The sequence below is a fragment of the Carettochelys insculpta genome, chromosome 28 (genome assembly GCF_033958435.1).
Source record: "Carettochelys insculpta isolate YL-2023 chromosome 28, ASM3395843v1, whole genome shotgun sequence".
Taxonomy (NCBI): Eukaryota; Metazoa; Chordata; order Testudines; family Carettochelyidae; genus Carettochelys; species Carettochelys insculpta.
The window spans coordinates 16528406-16544181 of record NC_134164.1 but is presented as its reverse complement, the minus strand read 5'-3'; the positions used below and the strand labels follow the sequence as shown (position 1 = coordinate 16544181).

Below are 15776 nucleotides of genomic sequence, written 5' to 3'. Positions count from 1 at the left end.
GCACCCATGGAGCATATGCACTCCAGGGCCTGACACGCCCCTCCAAGGGCCATAGCATTCCCCCAGAGTGCACGAGGATGCATGGGTCTGGTGCACACTAGGGCACCACAAGCCCATCTGGGGTTCCTGGTGTTTCACACTGGAATGCCCCAGGATGCAGAGGGTTGCCCAGAGAGCGAGAACAGTGCATGGAGGAAAGGGGTGCATGCAAGGGGCCTTTTGCCCGCCAGCCTCAGAAAATGCCCTGGCCCTGGTTGACAGCTGTGGCCTCTGCTGCCCTCCCCTTGCCCTGGCCCATAATCCTGACTCAGTGGGGAATATGGCTGAACTGCCAGGCCCCTCCATCCAATGGAAATATGAGTGCTGTGTTTCTGCAGAGCAAGTGCACCTGGCCTTGCAGTGAGACATTACACAATGCTGGGTTGGCAGCTCATTTATTCTATGTAGGCAAAAAGGGCTTTCTTTACACAGAGGGAGGAGCATTGTTATGCAGCCCCTCTGGGACTTCACAGCAAGGCAGGAGAGCATGGTAGCTCACAGATGCATTGGCCCAAAGGTCTCTGAACAAAGGGATGTGTTAGTGCACTGGGAAAAAAGGATGGTGTTTCCACCACCATCAAATGGTGCAGTTGCTCTCCCCGAAGCGCCGGCATTTCATCACTTTCAGGTAGGTCTCCACCTTGTGCAGGTCCTTCTTGAAGCAGGACAACAGGCCATAGTTTTTTAGCAAGGCATCTTCATTCCGGAGATTGATATCAAACTTGTCATAGGTGGGTCTAAGGATTTGAAGTCCCCGGAGGCTTCCGTCTTCCAGCTCCTGCAGGGACATGGCAGCTTAGATGGGAGGGAACTGCCCTTGGGCAGGCACTCAAAATCCTGGGACCCAGGACACAAATGCCCAGTTGCCAATACAGCCGAGTAGCTCCCAGTCTCTGAGCTCCTGAAGAAGGGGCTTTCATGGGCGTGGAGGTAGCCTTTGGGACGTGGTGTGGAGCCAGATTAGCACGCTTGCATTGGTGCTTTTGGGAGTGAGCCCTGGCCTGCCAGAGGCAGTGTACTGGGAAAAGAGCTACTGTCAAACCCACATGCCCCATCTCATAGGTGAGCTCCACAGCTACCCAGGACAGCAGCTATGAAAGGGGGGCTCAGGGGGTGCAAAGGTGGGACAGAGGGGAGCAGGTGTTGTGGCTTGGTTCCTTTTCTGCTGCTTTCCTCCTTCCCACACCCTCCAGTTTTCTCTTGGGCTACATCTACACTATAGAGATCTTTTGAAAGAAGCCCTTCTAGAAGATCTCTTCCAAAAGAACCTCTTTCAAAACAGTGCATCCACACACAAAAAAGTGGATGAAAAGAGTGATCTGCTCTTTCGAAAGAGAGCATCCACACAGCCCCTGCTCTTTCAAGAGAACAGGCCAGGGATTAAAAAATAAGGCCCCCTGAGGACTGCTGTTTCAGAAAAAAAGGGCCTCTGGAGTGTCTAAATGTTTTTTTCTTTTGAAAGACGCTTTGAAAAGCGGGTGCTCTTCCTGAAATGGAAAAGGAAGAGCAATTTTGAAAGGAGCACCACATTCTTTCGATTTACTTTTGAAAGAACACTTTTTGTGTATGGATGCTCCATGGGAGCCTTTGAAAGAACTTGCTAGTGTAGACACAGCCTTGTAGCCTAGGTTCTACAAGCACATATGTTCAGGGCAGTCTCTGGGGCCGGGTGGGCAATGGGGCAACTGCCCAAGGGCCTGTGGCTCTCCACCGACACTACCTCGGCAGCAGCCAATGCTCCAGACACTATAAATTGCTCCCAGAGACTCAAGTGGTGCTGAAGGGCTAGGGGAGGTTAGCTTCCAGCCCTGCCCCTTCTGTCCGAGGCCCCTCCCCTTCCAGGGGGCACAGAGCCTCCACCTAGGTCCTGGGGAAGACTTGTCAGCCCTGCATATTTTTAAAGTACTGAGTCTCAACCCTCAGCCAGCCCTGAAACCGTATTACACCAGACAGCAATTTCCCTTCTAGCCACAAAGGGGTGGTTGCACGTTGCTATTCAGAGCTGATGTGCACATTTTTTCACAAGTGCATTTTCTCACATGGAGCTGTTACATGTGTATGGTTGTGGATGTATCTGCACACAGAAAGCTGGACAGGACCATGGGCAAGAGACAAGAGGTGCAGGGATGGGGTTGTGAAACGGGCTGGACACTGCCCAGGTGCCTCAGTGACAGAGTTGCCCAAAGAGCTGGCTCAGAGGAGCTGGTGAAATAACCCTCTTTGTTCTTAAGCACATTGAGCTCCCAGTAACTCATCCAGGGATACAGCAGACATTTTTACCATGCTGCTTACAAGCCAGACAGAGCCTATTCAAGTATTGTTTGATGATAGGCTTGGAATGAACTTTCCCTTCTCAATAAGCAGTGTGACTAGTGTGTCATGTGTTTGTCCTCCCCTCTTCTCCCTGGGGGAGACGTGTGTAGCAGTGTGTTTTCTTTTCAGTACAGGATCCCCCTGAATTCTCTCAATCCCTCGCCCCAGTGCTCAACCAGTCACGTCACAGAGGGCTGCCAATTTAATGTTTGCCAACCTTGACCCACCGGTAAATTTGAACACTGCCTATAATTTTAATTCCTGTGGATAACACTGGTGCCCACGTATCCCACACACCTAGGGGTGGGTCACTATCACAGGCAGTGACACCTAGACCACTTACACAGAGAAAGACTGAGTCTCTTGCTCCAGCTGGCTTTGAGCCCTAACTGCAGAGGCTCTCGAGGTCCCAGGCTGAAGTCTACCTGTGGGCATTACACACATCTACGTGTTGCCCTATGTTTGTGTTAGAGAAGGATGGCTGCATGAGGAGTGGGACGGGGAGGTTTGGTCTGGTTTCTAATCTCTGGGTGAGTTCATTCTGCACTCTTCAGCCAGCCCCCAAGAAAGCTCTGTCTGATGAAATCTAGGGGGGCAATATGATTCTGTAACTGAGTGACAAGCTGCTGCTTACCCTCATCAGAGCCTGGATCCCTTCTTCTAAGTCCCTCAGTTTGTCATAGACTCTGTCGGAAGTGCCAAACACAAGGCTGTTGGTGAACACCCTGCTTAGGAACTGCACGGGGTTTAACCAGGACTGAATAAGAATCAGCGAAAACCGGAGCAGTTCCATGTCCTGAAATGAAAAAAAGTGAGGTCATAACTGGGCAGGAAAGGTGTCTTCTAAGCAACAGGCCTGTGCTTCCTGCTCTGAAACAGACCGTGAGTGAAAGCATCTCTGGAGCACTGGCTTGCTGAAGCCAAGATAGCAGCTCTATGTGGTCCAGGGACCATTGTCCAGAAATTCTCTTCTGCATGGACAATAAACTGTCCAAGTCTTCCCAAGGTGCAATTTTGTGACAGTCCACAACTCAGCTGAAAAGGCAGCCTGTCCTCTCCCCAGGCAGTGCCCTGCAGGGTCACGTGGTGAAGCAGGAGATGCAGCACAGTGTCCGTCATGTATACAGCACCTTTCATCCCTGAGCATTTACACATCCAGGGGATGCTGAGAGGAGTTGAACCAACCTAGAAAGCTGCTATGTTATGGAAAGCTCTTCAAGTGAGGGGGTGTTACAGCAGCCTCCACACCCCTTGTTCCAGCACCTGTGTACACACCTTTCATATGCCAGCATTGTTTCACCCCCAAAGGAGGAGGGATCTGTCAGAGCTACACTACACAGCAGCGTGGGACAGGAAGTGAAGAATCCTGATATTTCTGTAAGGGGAGTTTAAAGTGGCAGACTGGAGTTCCCCGACCTAGAATTTGGACAGGATGCCTGAAATGGCTGCTCAGAAAAACGCCCCTGGATAGTTCATGTGCACAAGTAGCTAAGTGCCTCTTGTTTTTATCTCCCATTGGGAAGTTAGCAACATCCATCTAGCAACAAGCTGGCGCACCGTGTTTAGCATTGTCTTTGATGGAATACACAGTAGCCTGAACCTGGTGCTCCAAGGTCTCACAGAAGCATAGAATTCTAGGGCTGGAAGGGACCTCAGGAGATCATCGAGTCCAGCCCCCTGCCTAAACCCAGGTTCAACCCCAACTAAATCATCTCAGCCATGACTATGTCAAGACATGACTTACAAACCTCTAGGGATGGAGACTCCACCAGCTCTCTCAGTAACACATTCCAGCGCTTCACCACCCTCCTGATGGAATAGTTTTTCCTAATATCCAACCTATACCTCTCCCTCTGTCACTTCAGACCATTGCTCCTCGCTCTGCCATCTGTCACCACTGAGAACAGTCGCTCTCCCTTCTCTTTATACCCCCCTTTCAGGAAGTTGAAGGCTGCTATCAAATCGCTCCTCAGTCTTCTTTTCTGCAAACAAAATAAGCCCAAATTTCTCAGCCTCTCCTAATAGGTCATGTGCTCCAGTCCAGTCATTTTCATTGCCCTCAGCTGAACCCTCTCCACTGGGTCCACATCCTTTCTATACTGGGGGGCCCAGAACTGGACACAATATTCCAGATGTCTCCTCAGCAGTGCTGCGTAGAGAGGCATAATAACTTCTGTAGAGCTGCTGGAAATGCTTCTCCTAATACATCTCAATATGCCGTTAGCCTTCTTGGCTACAAGGACACACTGTTGACTCACATCCAACCTCTCATCCACTATAATCCCCAACTCCTTTTCTGTCACACTGCTCCTTAGCCAGTTGGTCCCCAGCCTGTAACAGTGCTTAGGATTCTTCCATCCTAGGTGCAGGACTCTGTACTTCACTTTGTTGAACCTCATCAAATTTCTTTTGGCCCAATCCTCCAATTTGTCTAGGTCACTCTGGACCCTATCCCTACCCTCCAATATATCTACCAGACCCTGTAGCTTAGAGTCATCTGCAAATTTGCTGAAGGTGCAATCTAATCCCTCAGCCAGGTCATTAATAAAAATGTTGAACAGTATTGGCCCTAGAATTGATCCTTCAGGCACTCCACTTGAAACCGACAAGCAACCAGACCTTGAGCCATCGACCACTACCTGTTAGGCCTGTCCATCAAGCCAGCTGTCTGTCCATCTTACAGTCCGAGTATCCAATCCATACTTCGTTAACTTATGGGCAAGAATGTTGTGGGAGACTGTATCAAAAGCTTTGCTTAATGTCAAGGTATCCATTGACTTCTCACTGGGTGCAGCCCAGGACGAGCCCTGTTTAGCTTCCCACACTATGGTCAGAAGTAGAGTTACCGTGCAGGTGTTAAGGAGCTACCTCAGCAGAGTCCCTCTGGAAACCCGCAGAAGCGGCTCTGCTGTCAGAATGTATTTTCTGGGGGAAGAGAACTTACTGATTTCTGCTGGGCATCATCTTTTCCTGTGGGGGCGGGAATGGTTTCTGAGTAACAAAATGCTGATTGAGAAATTTTATTGGAATGCCTCTGCTCCTCTGGAATGTAGGTCCGTTCCTGTGAAAACATCCCAAACACACTGAGAACTGCATTTTCTGGTGCCCAGGGGAGGGGCTTGGCACCCTTCTCCCCAGGAGTTTCCATTAACAGAACAGGAAAATGCAACTAAAGGTGACAGAGACCATGAAGGGCTACGTGATGGGAAATGGCAAGTAATTCCAGGGGATGAGTCAGCAGGTTTGCCAACTAGTTACTTATCATCCTCTGACTAGGTCTGTGCCGTGGAATAGCACGCAATACTCACAGAAACAAGCAGTCCTTGTGGCATCTTAAAGACTAACAATTTTATTAAGTAAAGAGCTTTTGTGAGTAACCCATGAAAGCTCATGATCTAATAAATAAAATTGTTAATCTTTCATGTGCTATAGTTCTGTTTGGTGGGTTGGTTTTGTTTTGCTGTTTGTGAAGCTACAGACTAACACAACTGAGACTATTCATGCAATGTTCAGTTTAGCTTCTCGGAGGAAGAACAGGACAGCAGTGGGCAATTCCTGTTTGTATTTCTGCAAGCTAAGGTAGCAAAACCCAGATGATTTTGGAAAGCCCCAGGTCTGCAAACTCCATATGTAAATTGTGCACTCTGGTAAGTCTTGTATAGATGTCTGTCGTCTCCCATGGCTTCCAGGGGCCATGAAGCCAGGTTTCTCTCTGGGCAGATGGCTGAGCTACTCTGGGCTTTGGAAACTGAACTGTCATGTCAGTTACCACAAGGGGACAAGGTAAGGTAGGGAGGGAAGAAGGAGCATGAGAGGAGGAGGGAGGATACTGGGGTGCAGGAAGGAGACCAAAGATGTTGCTAGAGAAGGTGGGGGAAGTGAGGGACACACAGGACCATGGCGATCGGGATATCCAGGAGTTTGGTACCACTGCTCTACAAGAGGACTTGGGTGGGGGGGGCGGACTCCACAAGCCGAACACGTCTGCGTTTGCAAAGAACAACGAGCCCATTTCCAGTCACATGGGGACCCAACAGCAGGACCCCACAATGCTTACAAACTCCTTGTAGGTGTCAGCAGCCAGCAGGTGGAGGTGCTGGGCCCTCAGCACGGCATTGGCAAACAGGTTGGAGAGGGGCATGGCGGGGAAGGCTGCTGCCCCTTGGGCCCACTGCAGCCCCAGGATGATTGCAACAAAGAGCAAAGGGGAAAAACGTGATCCTGCAAAAGAAAGAGAATATATTGGTCATCCTGAGGCAGTGGCCTAAGTACTGCCCGCGGGGAGTTCAGCAGGTTACAATGAAGCTCTCTCCATCCTCTTTGCTTGTTACAGGGCTGGCTGCAGGGGTAGCTGATGATAGGCTGGGGAGGTGGGGCTAGTGTTCCCTGTAAGCTGTGCACTTGTGCAGCTGCTCAGGAGAAGTTCAAGTGCTGCCCAGCTGATTAGGAGAGCATGTGCACCCAAGTCGTGTGTTTTTACTGGTGGTGCACATTTGCACAAGCCTCAAGGCACAGTAACAATTAGTTCTGCACGTGTGGAAAATAATCACACCTGGCTGGAAAAGATTAGTGGGAATATTGGAAGGGGGTCATGTTTTTGCTCAAAAAGAGGCAAAGGGAGCAGCTGGTGACTGATTGTACATTTCTGACCCAGGGGGGCCATTCTGTATATCACAGGCCAGTCAGCCTCACTCGGTTCCGGTCTCATGCCTCAGAACTTCTGGGGGTGCTGGAGAGTACCTCTCGGGAAGACATGCCATCCTGGCTGATTGACAGCAAGGGACAGAGCACCCCCCCCGCCCCCAGGTCCCCAGTGAAGTTGTTCCTGTGATTAATCACCCTTGCGGTTACCAACGTGTGCTGTATTTCTAGTCTGAATTTATCTCGCCACAGCTTCCATCCACTGAATTGTCTTCTGCTTTGCTGCCTATGATCAAGAAATCTTCTCCAGCTGGATGAACAAGTCACTTTTGAGCCAAGTGAGAGACTGAGCTTTAGGCTTTCCCAGAGGGGCCAGTTTCCAGACATGAGCCCTTTTCAGCTGGTTTCTGAACCCTGGCCATTGCACTCATTGGACTGACCCACTGTTATTACCATGAAGCTCTTTACACATCAAATACAGTGAATTAGACCAGCTGTAGACCAATGCAGTGGCAAAGGGACAGGTCTTTTCTTGTGTTTTTAAGATTCTCTCCTGCTCTCCTCAACCCCCACTGGCCTGTTCTGCGCTAGCTGGAAAAATTCTGCCCCCCAGTTGCTGAGCCAGTATGTCCCACTCCTTGGTGCTTTGCAAAGGGGACAGGGAATCCTGGCCTACATTTTACAGGCAGGGAAACTGTGCCTTTGAGAGATGAAAGCTGAAGCTTGCAAACATGGGTGCCTAAATCCCTTGGGCTGACTCAGAAGTGCTGGGTGTCCACAGCTCCCCCTGCAGCTAGTGACAGAACCCAGCATGTCTGAAACTCAGGGCACTTCTTTAGGAGCCTAAATATGGATGTAGAAGGCCTGACTTTAGACAGCCAGGTGTGAAAATGTTACTTAAACACTCTGTGTCCCAGTTCCCCCCGGCCCACTGGGGTACCAATAGTCGCACACCTTCCTGGGGGAGAGAGGAGGTTTAGTTAAGACTGGCACAGAGCTTGGGAATCTTGCTGTGGTTGCTATCGGAGCAGGCGATGGTTCAGGGGTGGAGTGGGCAGCACACTATGATAACAGGCTTCAGCAGATGGACACATTCCCGCCAGTGCAGCCAGAAAAATACGTCCCTCCAAAGGCAGAAATAAAGCCAGACTTTTCAGGGTGCCAGCCCAGCAAAAGCAAAAACAGAGCCTGAGAGAGGTTGTGGGGTGTTGGAGTGGGTTTGGATGGGTGGGGTATTCTTGCCTTGGTCTCTCTCTGGTTCTACCTTGTGTGAATTCCAGCTGCTGCCTAACCCGAATCTGGGACGGACACCACCTTTCTCCTAGCACAGATCTAAGTGTGGATTTCCTCACAGAAAAGAAAAATTCTCATCTCCACAGCACCATGGGTCTCAATGGCTTCTGTAGGCAAGGGACCAGGACATGAGGGACAAATATAAAACTTTCATGGTTGGTGAAATTACCTAGTAAGCATTGGCGTTCAGTAATAACAACACTGTCCTTACCATAGCAAACAAAATGAGAGCCAGGCTTCATCAATGGGTCATTGCGATGACTGGCTTCCTTCTACTCCAGTTCCAGCTATGTTGTAGCCGGCAGAGATGTCATGAGTTCCCTAAGTCACAGAGTAACATGCCCACATACAAATGGGCCTGCACCCAGCTGGAATGCTTGTGGGTGCAAATATTTGGGGCATAATTTTGAAACTCCCCTGCCCAGGTTGTGCCACTTAGACATTCTGGATGTTCCCACATCCTGTGGCTGTGAACATCCAGGTGGTCAAAACTGTGTGTAAATAACTGCAGAAGCAAAACCGCAGGCAATTATGTGTGATCTGTGTTTCTGCCCCGAACCCTGCCTGTACTACTTTGTTCCCTGGGATCCCAGCCTGTCGGGTTGCATGAAGCATTGGTTTTCGCTCTGACAGGCCCACCAGCAGGGCAATGGGGGGCAGGGAACTGCACCAGGGCCCAAGATTCAAAGGGGCCATGAGCTCCCATTTGTGGGGCCGGAGCCCTGGACCCCTTTGAATCACCGCCAGAGTGTCATGCTGCCTGGCTCTGAGGGCAGTGGGGAGCGGGTGGAGTGCGCCATGGTCTGAGTGGCACTAAGGACTAACTACCTCTGCCCCACCCATCCCACCCTGCCCCTTCTGGGGTGCAGAGCCCCTCCCACACACACCTTGCCCCGGGGCCCACAGTGGCTGTCAGCCCCCTGAGTTCTTGACAGAGTGGCCTCCAAGAGCAGCCCAGAACCAAAGGGGTGAAAAAGGCAAAGGCCCAGCCAGAGTAATGGGCTGCCTGGTGTCTGGCATCTTGTGACCCACCCCAGAGAACTGGCTCTACCACTACTGCTCAGCTGTCCTATGGGAGGGGGTCACATTCGGGTCTGTCTGCCGCACCTCTGAGACCATCACCAGCCGCTGGCTCGGGCAATCCCCCGGCAGGCAGAGCCACTCTGCTGAGGGGAGCGGTGCATTGCCACGGAAAGCCACCAACTCTCCCTGCAGCTGAATGTGGCAGCGGTGTGGAACTAGGGGCCCAGGCGCTGCTGCACCCCCAGGCTTGACACAGGTTCCCTCGTAGGCAGGAGTCAGAGTTTGGGTCTGTGGCTCTCAGTAGAACCAGGGTCACCAGCCCAGAGAAAGGAGAGGAAAGGGAATGCCGGGGGGGGTGAAGCGGCACAGAGCAAAGGGCCGGACCAGCAGGGTGTATCCGAAACAAGAGTGAACATGAGGTGCCACTGGGCCCAGCCCAAAGGATGTTCCCAGGGGAAGCCCCTGGAATGGGAGAAAATACCTGCAGCTAAGGAGGGGAAACAGGTTTGCTGTCGTGGTGCATGCGGAGCAGGGGGTAACCCTTTGGCTCCTGCAGATGAGGTTAAGGTGGGGGTGGGGGACAGAGCAAATGGGGCTCATTAGTCTCCTGCCCCCTCCCTGCCCTTTCTTGAAAGAGAGCCCTCACTGCTGGGAGCTGATGTTGGGGAGCAAGCCCCCTCTACTCCACCTGCCAGACCTACCCCACCAGCTGCCTCTTCTGCTTGGAGCCAGGCAGTATGTGTCCCAGGAGTGCTGATTGAGGAGAGCTGTGGGGTGGAAAGCCATTAAGGTTGGAGTAAGGCTCCTCTACATCAAGGAGGGAATGTCCCCATGGCTCCAGCACCCCTGGAGGTGCACGTATGACCCAGGAAACTAGCTGAGACTGAGAGGGCAAATTGTTCCTGTTTCATTATCTGTTGTGGATGGGACCCCATTGGGCCGGGCACTGTGCAAACACAGAAGAGAGATGATCCCTGCCCCGCAAGCTTAAAGCCCCGCTAGACTGGCTGGGCTCCTTAGGAACAGTGCCAGGGGACGCAACTTACATAATGTAGAACTCCCTGACTTCTGAAGGATTAAAATGATCACCTCCCTGTTGCCTAGGGACTCAGAAATCACCAGACTGGCACTGACCTGAGGACCATCTAGCCCAGCATCCTGGCTGTAACAGTGCCCAGCACCAGCTGCTTCAGAGAAAGATGTAAGGCCCCACATTACCAGGTGTGAAATAAGCTGCGCCCACAGACAGTGCTCACCCTGGTCCCTGATAGGAAGAGATTGGCTTAACGCCCAGAAGCTGGAGGTTTAATATGTTTTCATATTTTCTGATAGTAATAGCAGTCATAACCCCATGTGGCTTCAATGCTTCTGGGGAGACACACCTACAACTCTGGGTATTCTAGTGCCCAGAGAAATGCCTACAACTCTGGGTATTCTAGTGCCCAGAGAAATGCCTACAACTCTGGGTATTCTAGTGCCCAGAGAAATGGACATTCCCCTTTTAAAACTGCTGAATTCTTGGCCTTGGTATCTTCCTGTGGCAGAGAGTTCCACAAGCTAATTATACAGGATGTGAAAACACATTTCCTTTATCATATTTAACAGCCTCCCCATTTTTGTTTTGTTTTGTTTTTTACCACAGACATTGGCATTACATGACACACAGCAACAGGTCCTCCCTCTGCACTGGGCCCCATCCCCCTGAGCTGCCTTCATGTGAACAGCACTCTAAGATAAATGAAATATAAAAAATATATAAAAAGTACCTGAAGCCATTTCACCTGGGGGAGCTGCACTTGGTCAGGTGCCGTTTGACGCCGATGTGTCTCGGCTGGTGGTGGGAACATTTGAGCCGGTCTTATATCCTGGGGGTCTTTGTAATATTTACGTATGTTGCCATGACCATGAAACGCCAGTCCCTCCCGCCATATTGGTCTATGCATATATGCCCAGGTGTTCGCAATGGTGTCACCTACTCAGAATTGTTTTATACATAAATGTAAAGTGTATCAAGGATGTTTGTCTGGTGCTAAGTTTAGCACTGAATGACCCTCCTCACTACCACACCATGTCCTGTTTATTGTAAATAAGGTCATCTAGCAAAGATGTACATTTCCCATTTCAGCAACTATTGCGTAACTCCAGATTGTACCCGTCTCTTTGCGGGATGGGGCAGAGCTTTCAGCAGCCGACAGAGAGAAGAGATGGCTCAGGAAAGTCTGGAGCAGAAGCAGTCAGGCTACTTTGCTGTATTTGTTGTTGGAAGAACAAATGTCAGCCGCTTTCCAGAGCAGAATGATGGTGCGTTGGGTGATGCTTGTCTGTTGTCTGCCCTAAACAGTGCAAAACCAGATCCCAAACCCTTTAGCCCTCAGTTTTTTACAAAGCCCCAGAGGTATGCAGCAGAGCTGCATGCGCTGAGTTTCACAGCAAACACAGAATTCTGGTTTATTCTGCATCAGTTCTTTTCCGGTGCTCATCACCCCTGCATCTGAGCATCTTCCTGTGGGGCACAAATCTAACACCTGCCTTGTGCTGTGTGTTCTCTCAGCCTCTCCCCAGGGAGAAGCGCGGCTGAGGAGCATCTGGCTTGGTAGGGTGTTTGGGGTTCCTTGGGTGGGAGGTGTGTTTTGTTTCCTTGTTGGTTTGTTTGGGTTCTGAAATGCACCGGCTGCTGGGTGTTGATGGTAGAACTGGCTGGTCAAAGAAACCCACCTTGTGTCTGGAACAGAAGGTGGGGAGTTTCTGTGAGGGTTTCACTCAGCAACCTTGCACCAGACCCAATGGAAAGTCTGTGTCCTGCACACAGCAGCTCCACTCAGGTCAGAGGAATGACATGGAGGTTGTCACCTCAGCCTGTTAGATGACCTGGGCTCAGTCATTTGTGCCCCTTGAGGACCTGAACATGACTCACTCCTCTAGTGGAGCCAGCAGGGAGAGTGGCCTGTGGGGCTGAGGGAGGCGCTGCACTCTGCACCGGTGGTTGGAGACCACTGAGCACGGCAGGTGCAGGCGGAGGCATGCAGGCCTGGTTGTGGTGCACTACCCCTGCCAGGCCCCCGCCAACACCCCAGGGCTCTAGCAGCAGGCTGGTGTGAGCAGCAGGCCCCAGGTGAGGCAGGCGGGTGAAAAAGACCGGCTGCAGGCACGCTGGAGGGTTGGTGGGACATGTGCACTCCCAGCCAGGTTCCTTGTGGGGTGTCAAGGCCTCTCCGGCCATCCTGTCCCTCTCCAGCTGGACACTGGGCAGTGCACGTACAGCCCCTGAGACAAGCGCAGCTGCCAGCAGCCCTGGGAAAAAGTCGGGGCGGGAAGGGGGGTGGCAGACCAGGGTTCTCACATGGGTCCCACAGCTCCCTGAGCAGTGAACAGGAGCAGCAGGGCGGGGGTCCACCCACCAGCCAGGTAAGGGAGCCTGGCCACGACCGGGCCTGCCCAAGCCCTGTGACCCTGCACTGCCCCTAGACACACACCCAGGTACCTCCCCTTAGCCTCCCCACACCTCAATCCCAATTCCTGCACCTCCCACCCACACTCCAGCCCCAGCTCTGACTCCTGCAGCCCACCCATGTCCCCCTGCCCTGAGCCTCCACCTGCCATCTCACTCTTAAATTTCTCACAGGTGGAGTGTTAGCTACCACACCCTCCCGCACCGCAGGCTCCCTGGTGATGAATGAGTCTCATGGTTAAGTGGGTTGCTTCTCTCTCTCCCTTGTGGGCATGGGGCATTCCCCTTCACCATTTGCTTGGTAGCAGCTCTCGTACCAAAGCTAAAGCTCCCTGCAGTGCCCAGTATTCCTTGGGTGGGCTTCTCAGGTGGGTTACGGCACACGGTTGTGGCGTGGAGGCGAGGTGAGGGTAGGGACATGCTGACCCTGCAGGCGCACATGGGCAGCAGCTTAAAAAGTGCAGATTAGACCAATCTGCTGAGCCCAACAGGGTCACCGATTGGCGCTACTGTGCCAGTGTAACCCACGCACCTATTGGGTGTGTGTCACTGCCCTGGGGAGTGGCACCCAGACCACTTACACAGAAAGAATGAGTCTCCTTCTCAGCTTTAGCTGAGAGCCAGCTGGCCTGTAGCTCAAACTGTGGAGACACCTGCACAGAGGGCTCAGGTTTGAGCCCGCCTGTAGGCCATTACGCAGACTCCTGAGCCCAGGGACTGCCAAGGGGGCAGCTCAGGAGTGCAGGTTAACCTGTTGGATGTGCTCTGGGAGGGGGTGGGAGTTTGTGTTCACCTGACTGTGGGGGTGGGGAGAGCCCAGCCCTGCGGAACTGAGGTCTTGCTAAACAGTGCCATGGGGGGACTGGCAGGAGGGAGCAGTAGAGTGCCACGGGAGACCAGGTGATGCAAGCAGTGCACTGATACAATTAGCAGATGCTCCCCCAGAGGAGAGCAACCCCAATAATCGTACACCCCCAGAACAGGCAAATCTAGCTTGGGATGAGAGGGGATGCCCAAGTTTCCTGGTGTTTCAGAAACACTTTCTAGTTATCCAGCCATGGGTGTGAAGTGGCCAGGCCTCACCTCAGTGTGTGGTGGAAATCTGCCTGTGTCTCTGGTAGTCAGGCCAGGCCAGGGGTGCAGCAGGTGGGAGAAGGACTGCATGGCAGCCCCTGCCTCTTGCCATGCTCTGCTGCAGGCTTCCAGCTGCCTCTATCTCCCCAGAGTCTGGCCACTGGGGCCCTTCTCCTGGTGCTCCTATGTGGTGCATTGAGCTGACCGGACAGCCCAGGGGCATCTGACTTGGTTTACACACCTGTGCATGTGATCCAGCACTTGGCTGGGCTCATGGGCTAGGCAGGCAGCCCCTCAGGGCCTTGGATGTGGGGACAAAGGGTTTGACGCTGGCTCATTAATAACCACACTGCTGGGCGGAGGAGCCTGGGGTATTCCTGGAAGCAGAGGGTGTTTGTACCCTGTGGGCGCGACAACGTCAGCAAGTAAATGTCAGCTCTCTGAGCCAGGAGACCTCCAGATCCTGCTGAGCTGGTAACCGAGGAGCCAGCAACATCTGGGGCTGTTTTTCTCCTACCACTCTAGGCTGTTTGGGAAGACGTCAGGTGCGAGCAGGCTGGGAGGTGCCTGCTAGCAGCAGGGACTGGGGCAGATGCAGCTCCCGCAGGAAGTACCACCAGCAGTGCCATGTGCATATGGCACCTCCTGCAGTGGGCAGCCCAGGCAGTATTGCAGGGAAGTACAGCCCCTAAGCAGCACCCTGTGGGGGCCAGGGATGTTCTGCACCTGCGTGGGATCTCATTATCAGAGTGTGCCAGGCTGCGTCTGTATGGAGGGCAGAAGGGTCTGGGCCGGCACTGCCCAACGTTTGAGCCAGTGATGCTGCACCCTACACAGCTGCCTTTTAACAAGATTTGCTGTGTGTAATGTCCTGGGGGTTGGGCAGGAGGGTACAGTGAAACCTGACTATTATGCACAGTTGTGATGAACCCCACGCTGCGCATCAGCCACTGGGTTTAGCCCTGGGCCAGCAGCCCTTCAGCATTATAGACCTGGACCCGGCAAGGGGTTCTTTGGTGGGTAAACTGCTGGGCCCAGGTGCTGCATTGGCTGGGGGGAGGTGGAGCTGGCCCACTGTGCTGTGCCCCCAGCCCCCTCGCCAACTCCAACTTCCGGAACTGGGAGAACTCCAGCCCCTCGTGTTACGCCAAGAGGGTAGGAAGGGGCCACAGGCAGAGTCCAGCCCTGGAGGACTTTTCTGGCAGCTCCCAGCTGTGCCCAGCCCAGAGCATTGCTGCTGCTGCTGCTGCTGCTCTGGGGAGGCGGGAGCCCAGCCCTTTCGCAGGCCTGTGGGTTGAGCTCTTATTTGGGTGGGCTGGTGGAAGGCTCCCAGGGCAGGCAACATTTTCCTCCTGAGATCTCAGCAAGCCACAGCAGGGTTTGAGGAAGCAAAGCAGAGGCACTTCACTAGCTCAGGCTAGGTTGTGCGGCCAGGAGCTGCTGCAAACAAGTGTAACCCCAGAGGCACCAAGTCTCCAGATTGTCGACAGAAGGTAATGAACCTGCAACCTCAGGCTAAAGCCGTGTGCTCGACTGCCAGTTGGCACTCAGCTAAGGCTGCAGAACAGAGGTTCACCCTCCCTTGTTTGGGGCTCAGTGCCCCTGGGTTTACGCATGGGAGGCAGCAGAGCATCCCCGCGCAGAGGTAACAAGCCTCCTGTCCAGTGGGAAGGAACAGGCCACCCAGAGGAAGCAGCTGCTGCCACATCCTCCACGCCGGTACCAAGAGCTGATGGCGGCAGCACTGCCTGAGCCTCCTCCGGTTGGTGTTTGGCAGGAAGCCCCAGGCCCAGGCCCAGGCCTAGGCCTGCTGCAAGTGCAGGAGAATCTCAGCAGTCACTGCGCGCGCACATGCACACGCACACCCCAGTCCTGAGACCAGGTTGGACAAGGGCTCTCCAGGGGCTCCCCAGGCAGGGGAGACAGGAACGCCACATGCCTGCTT

General features: G+C 53.0%; 1 protein-coding gene across 1 annotated transcript; it reads right to left on the bottom strand.

Annotated features, from left to right (window-relative positions):
- Positions 1-430: 430 nt before the first annotated feature.
- GH1 (growth hormone 1) lies at positions 431-6493 on the bottom strand. The gene is made up of 4 exons (XM_074978974.1): positions 6410-6493; positions 5297-5413; positions 2987-3148; positions 431-817 (listed from the first exon to the last, which is right to left on the bottom strand). The coding sequence occupies exons 1-4, from the start codon at positions 6491-6493 to the stop codon at positions 617-619; spliced, it is 564 nt and encodes a 187-aa protein (XP_074835075.1). The 3' UTR covers positions 431-616.
- Between the last annotated feature and the right edge of the window lie 9283 nt (positions 6494-15776).

Coding starts and splice junctions, on each gene's coding strand:
- GH1 (XM_074978974.1), bottom strand. CDS start 6,493: ATGCCCCTCTCCAACCTGTTTGCCAATGCCGTGCTGAGGGCCCAGCAC. Junction 5,414..6,409: donor CTGACACCTACAAGGAGTTT/GTAAGCATTGTG, acceptor ATGTTTTCACAG/GAACGGACCTACATTCCAGA. Junction 3,149..5,296: donor ATGATGCCCAGCAGAAATCA/GTAAGTTCTCTT, acceptor TTTTCATTTCAG/GACATGGAACTGCTCCGGTT.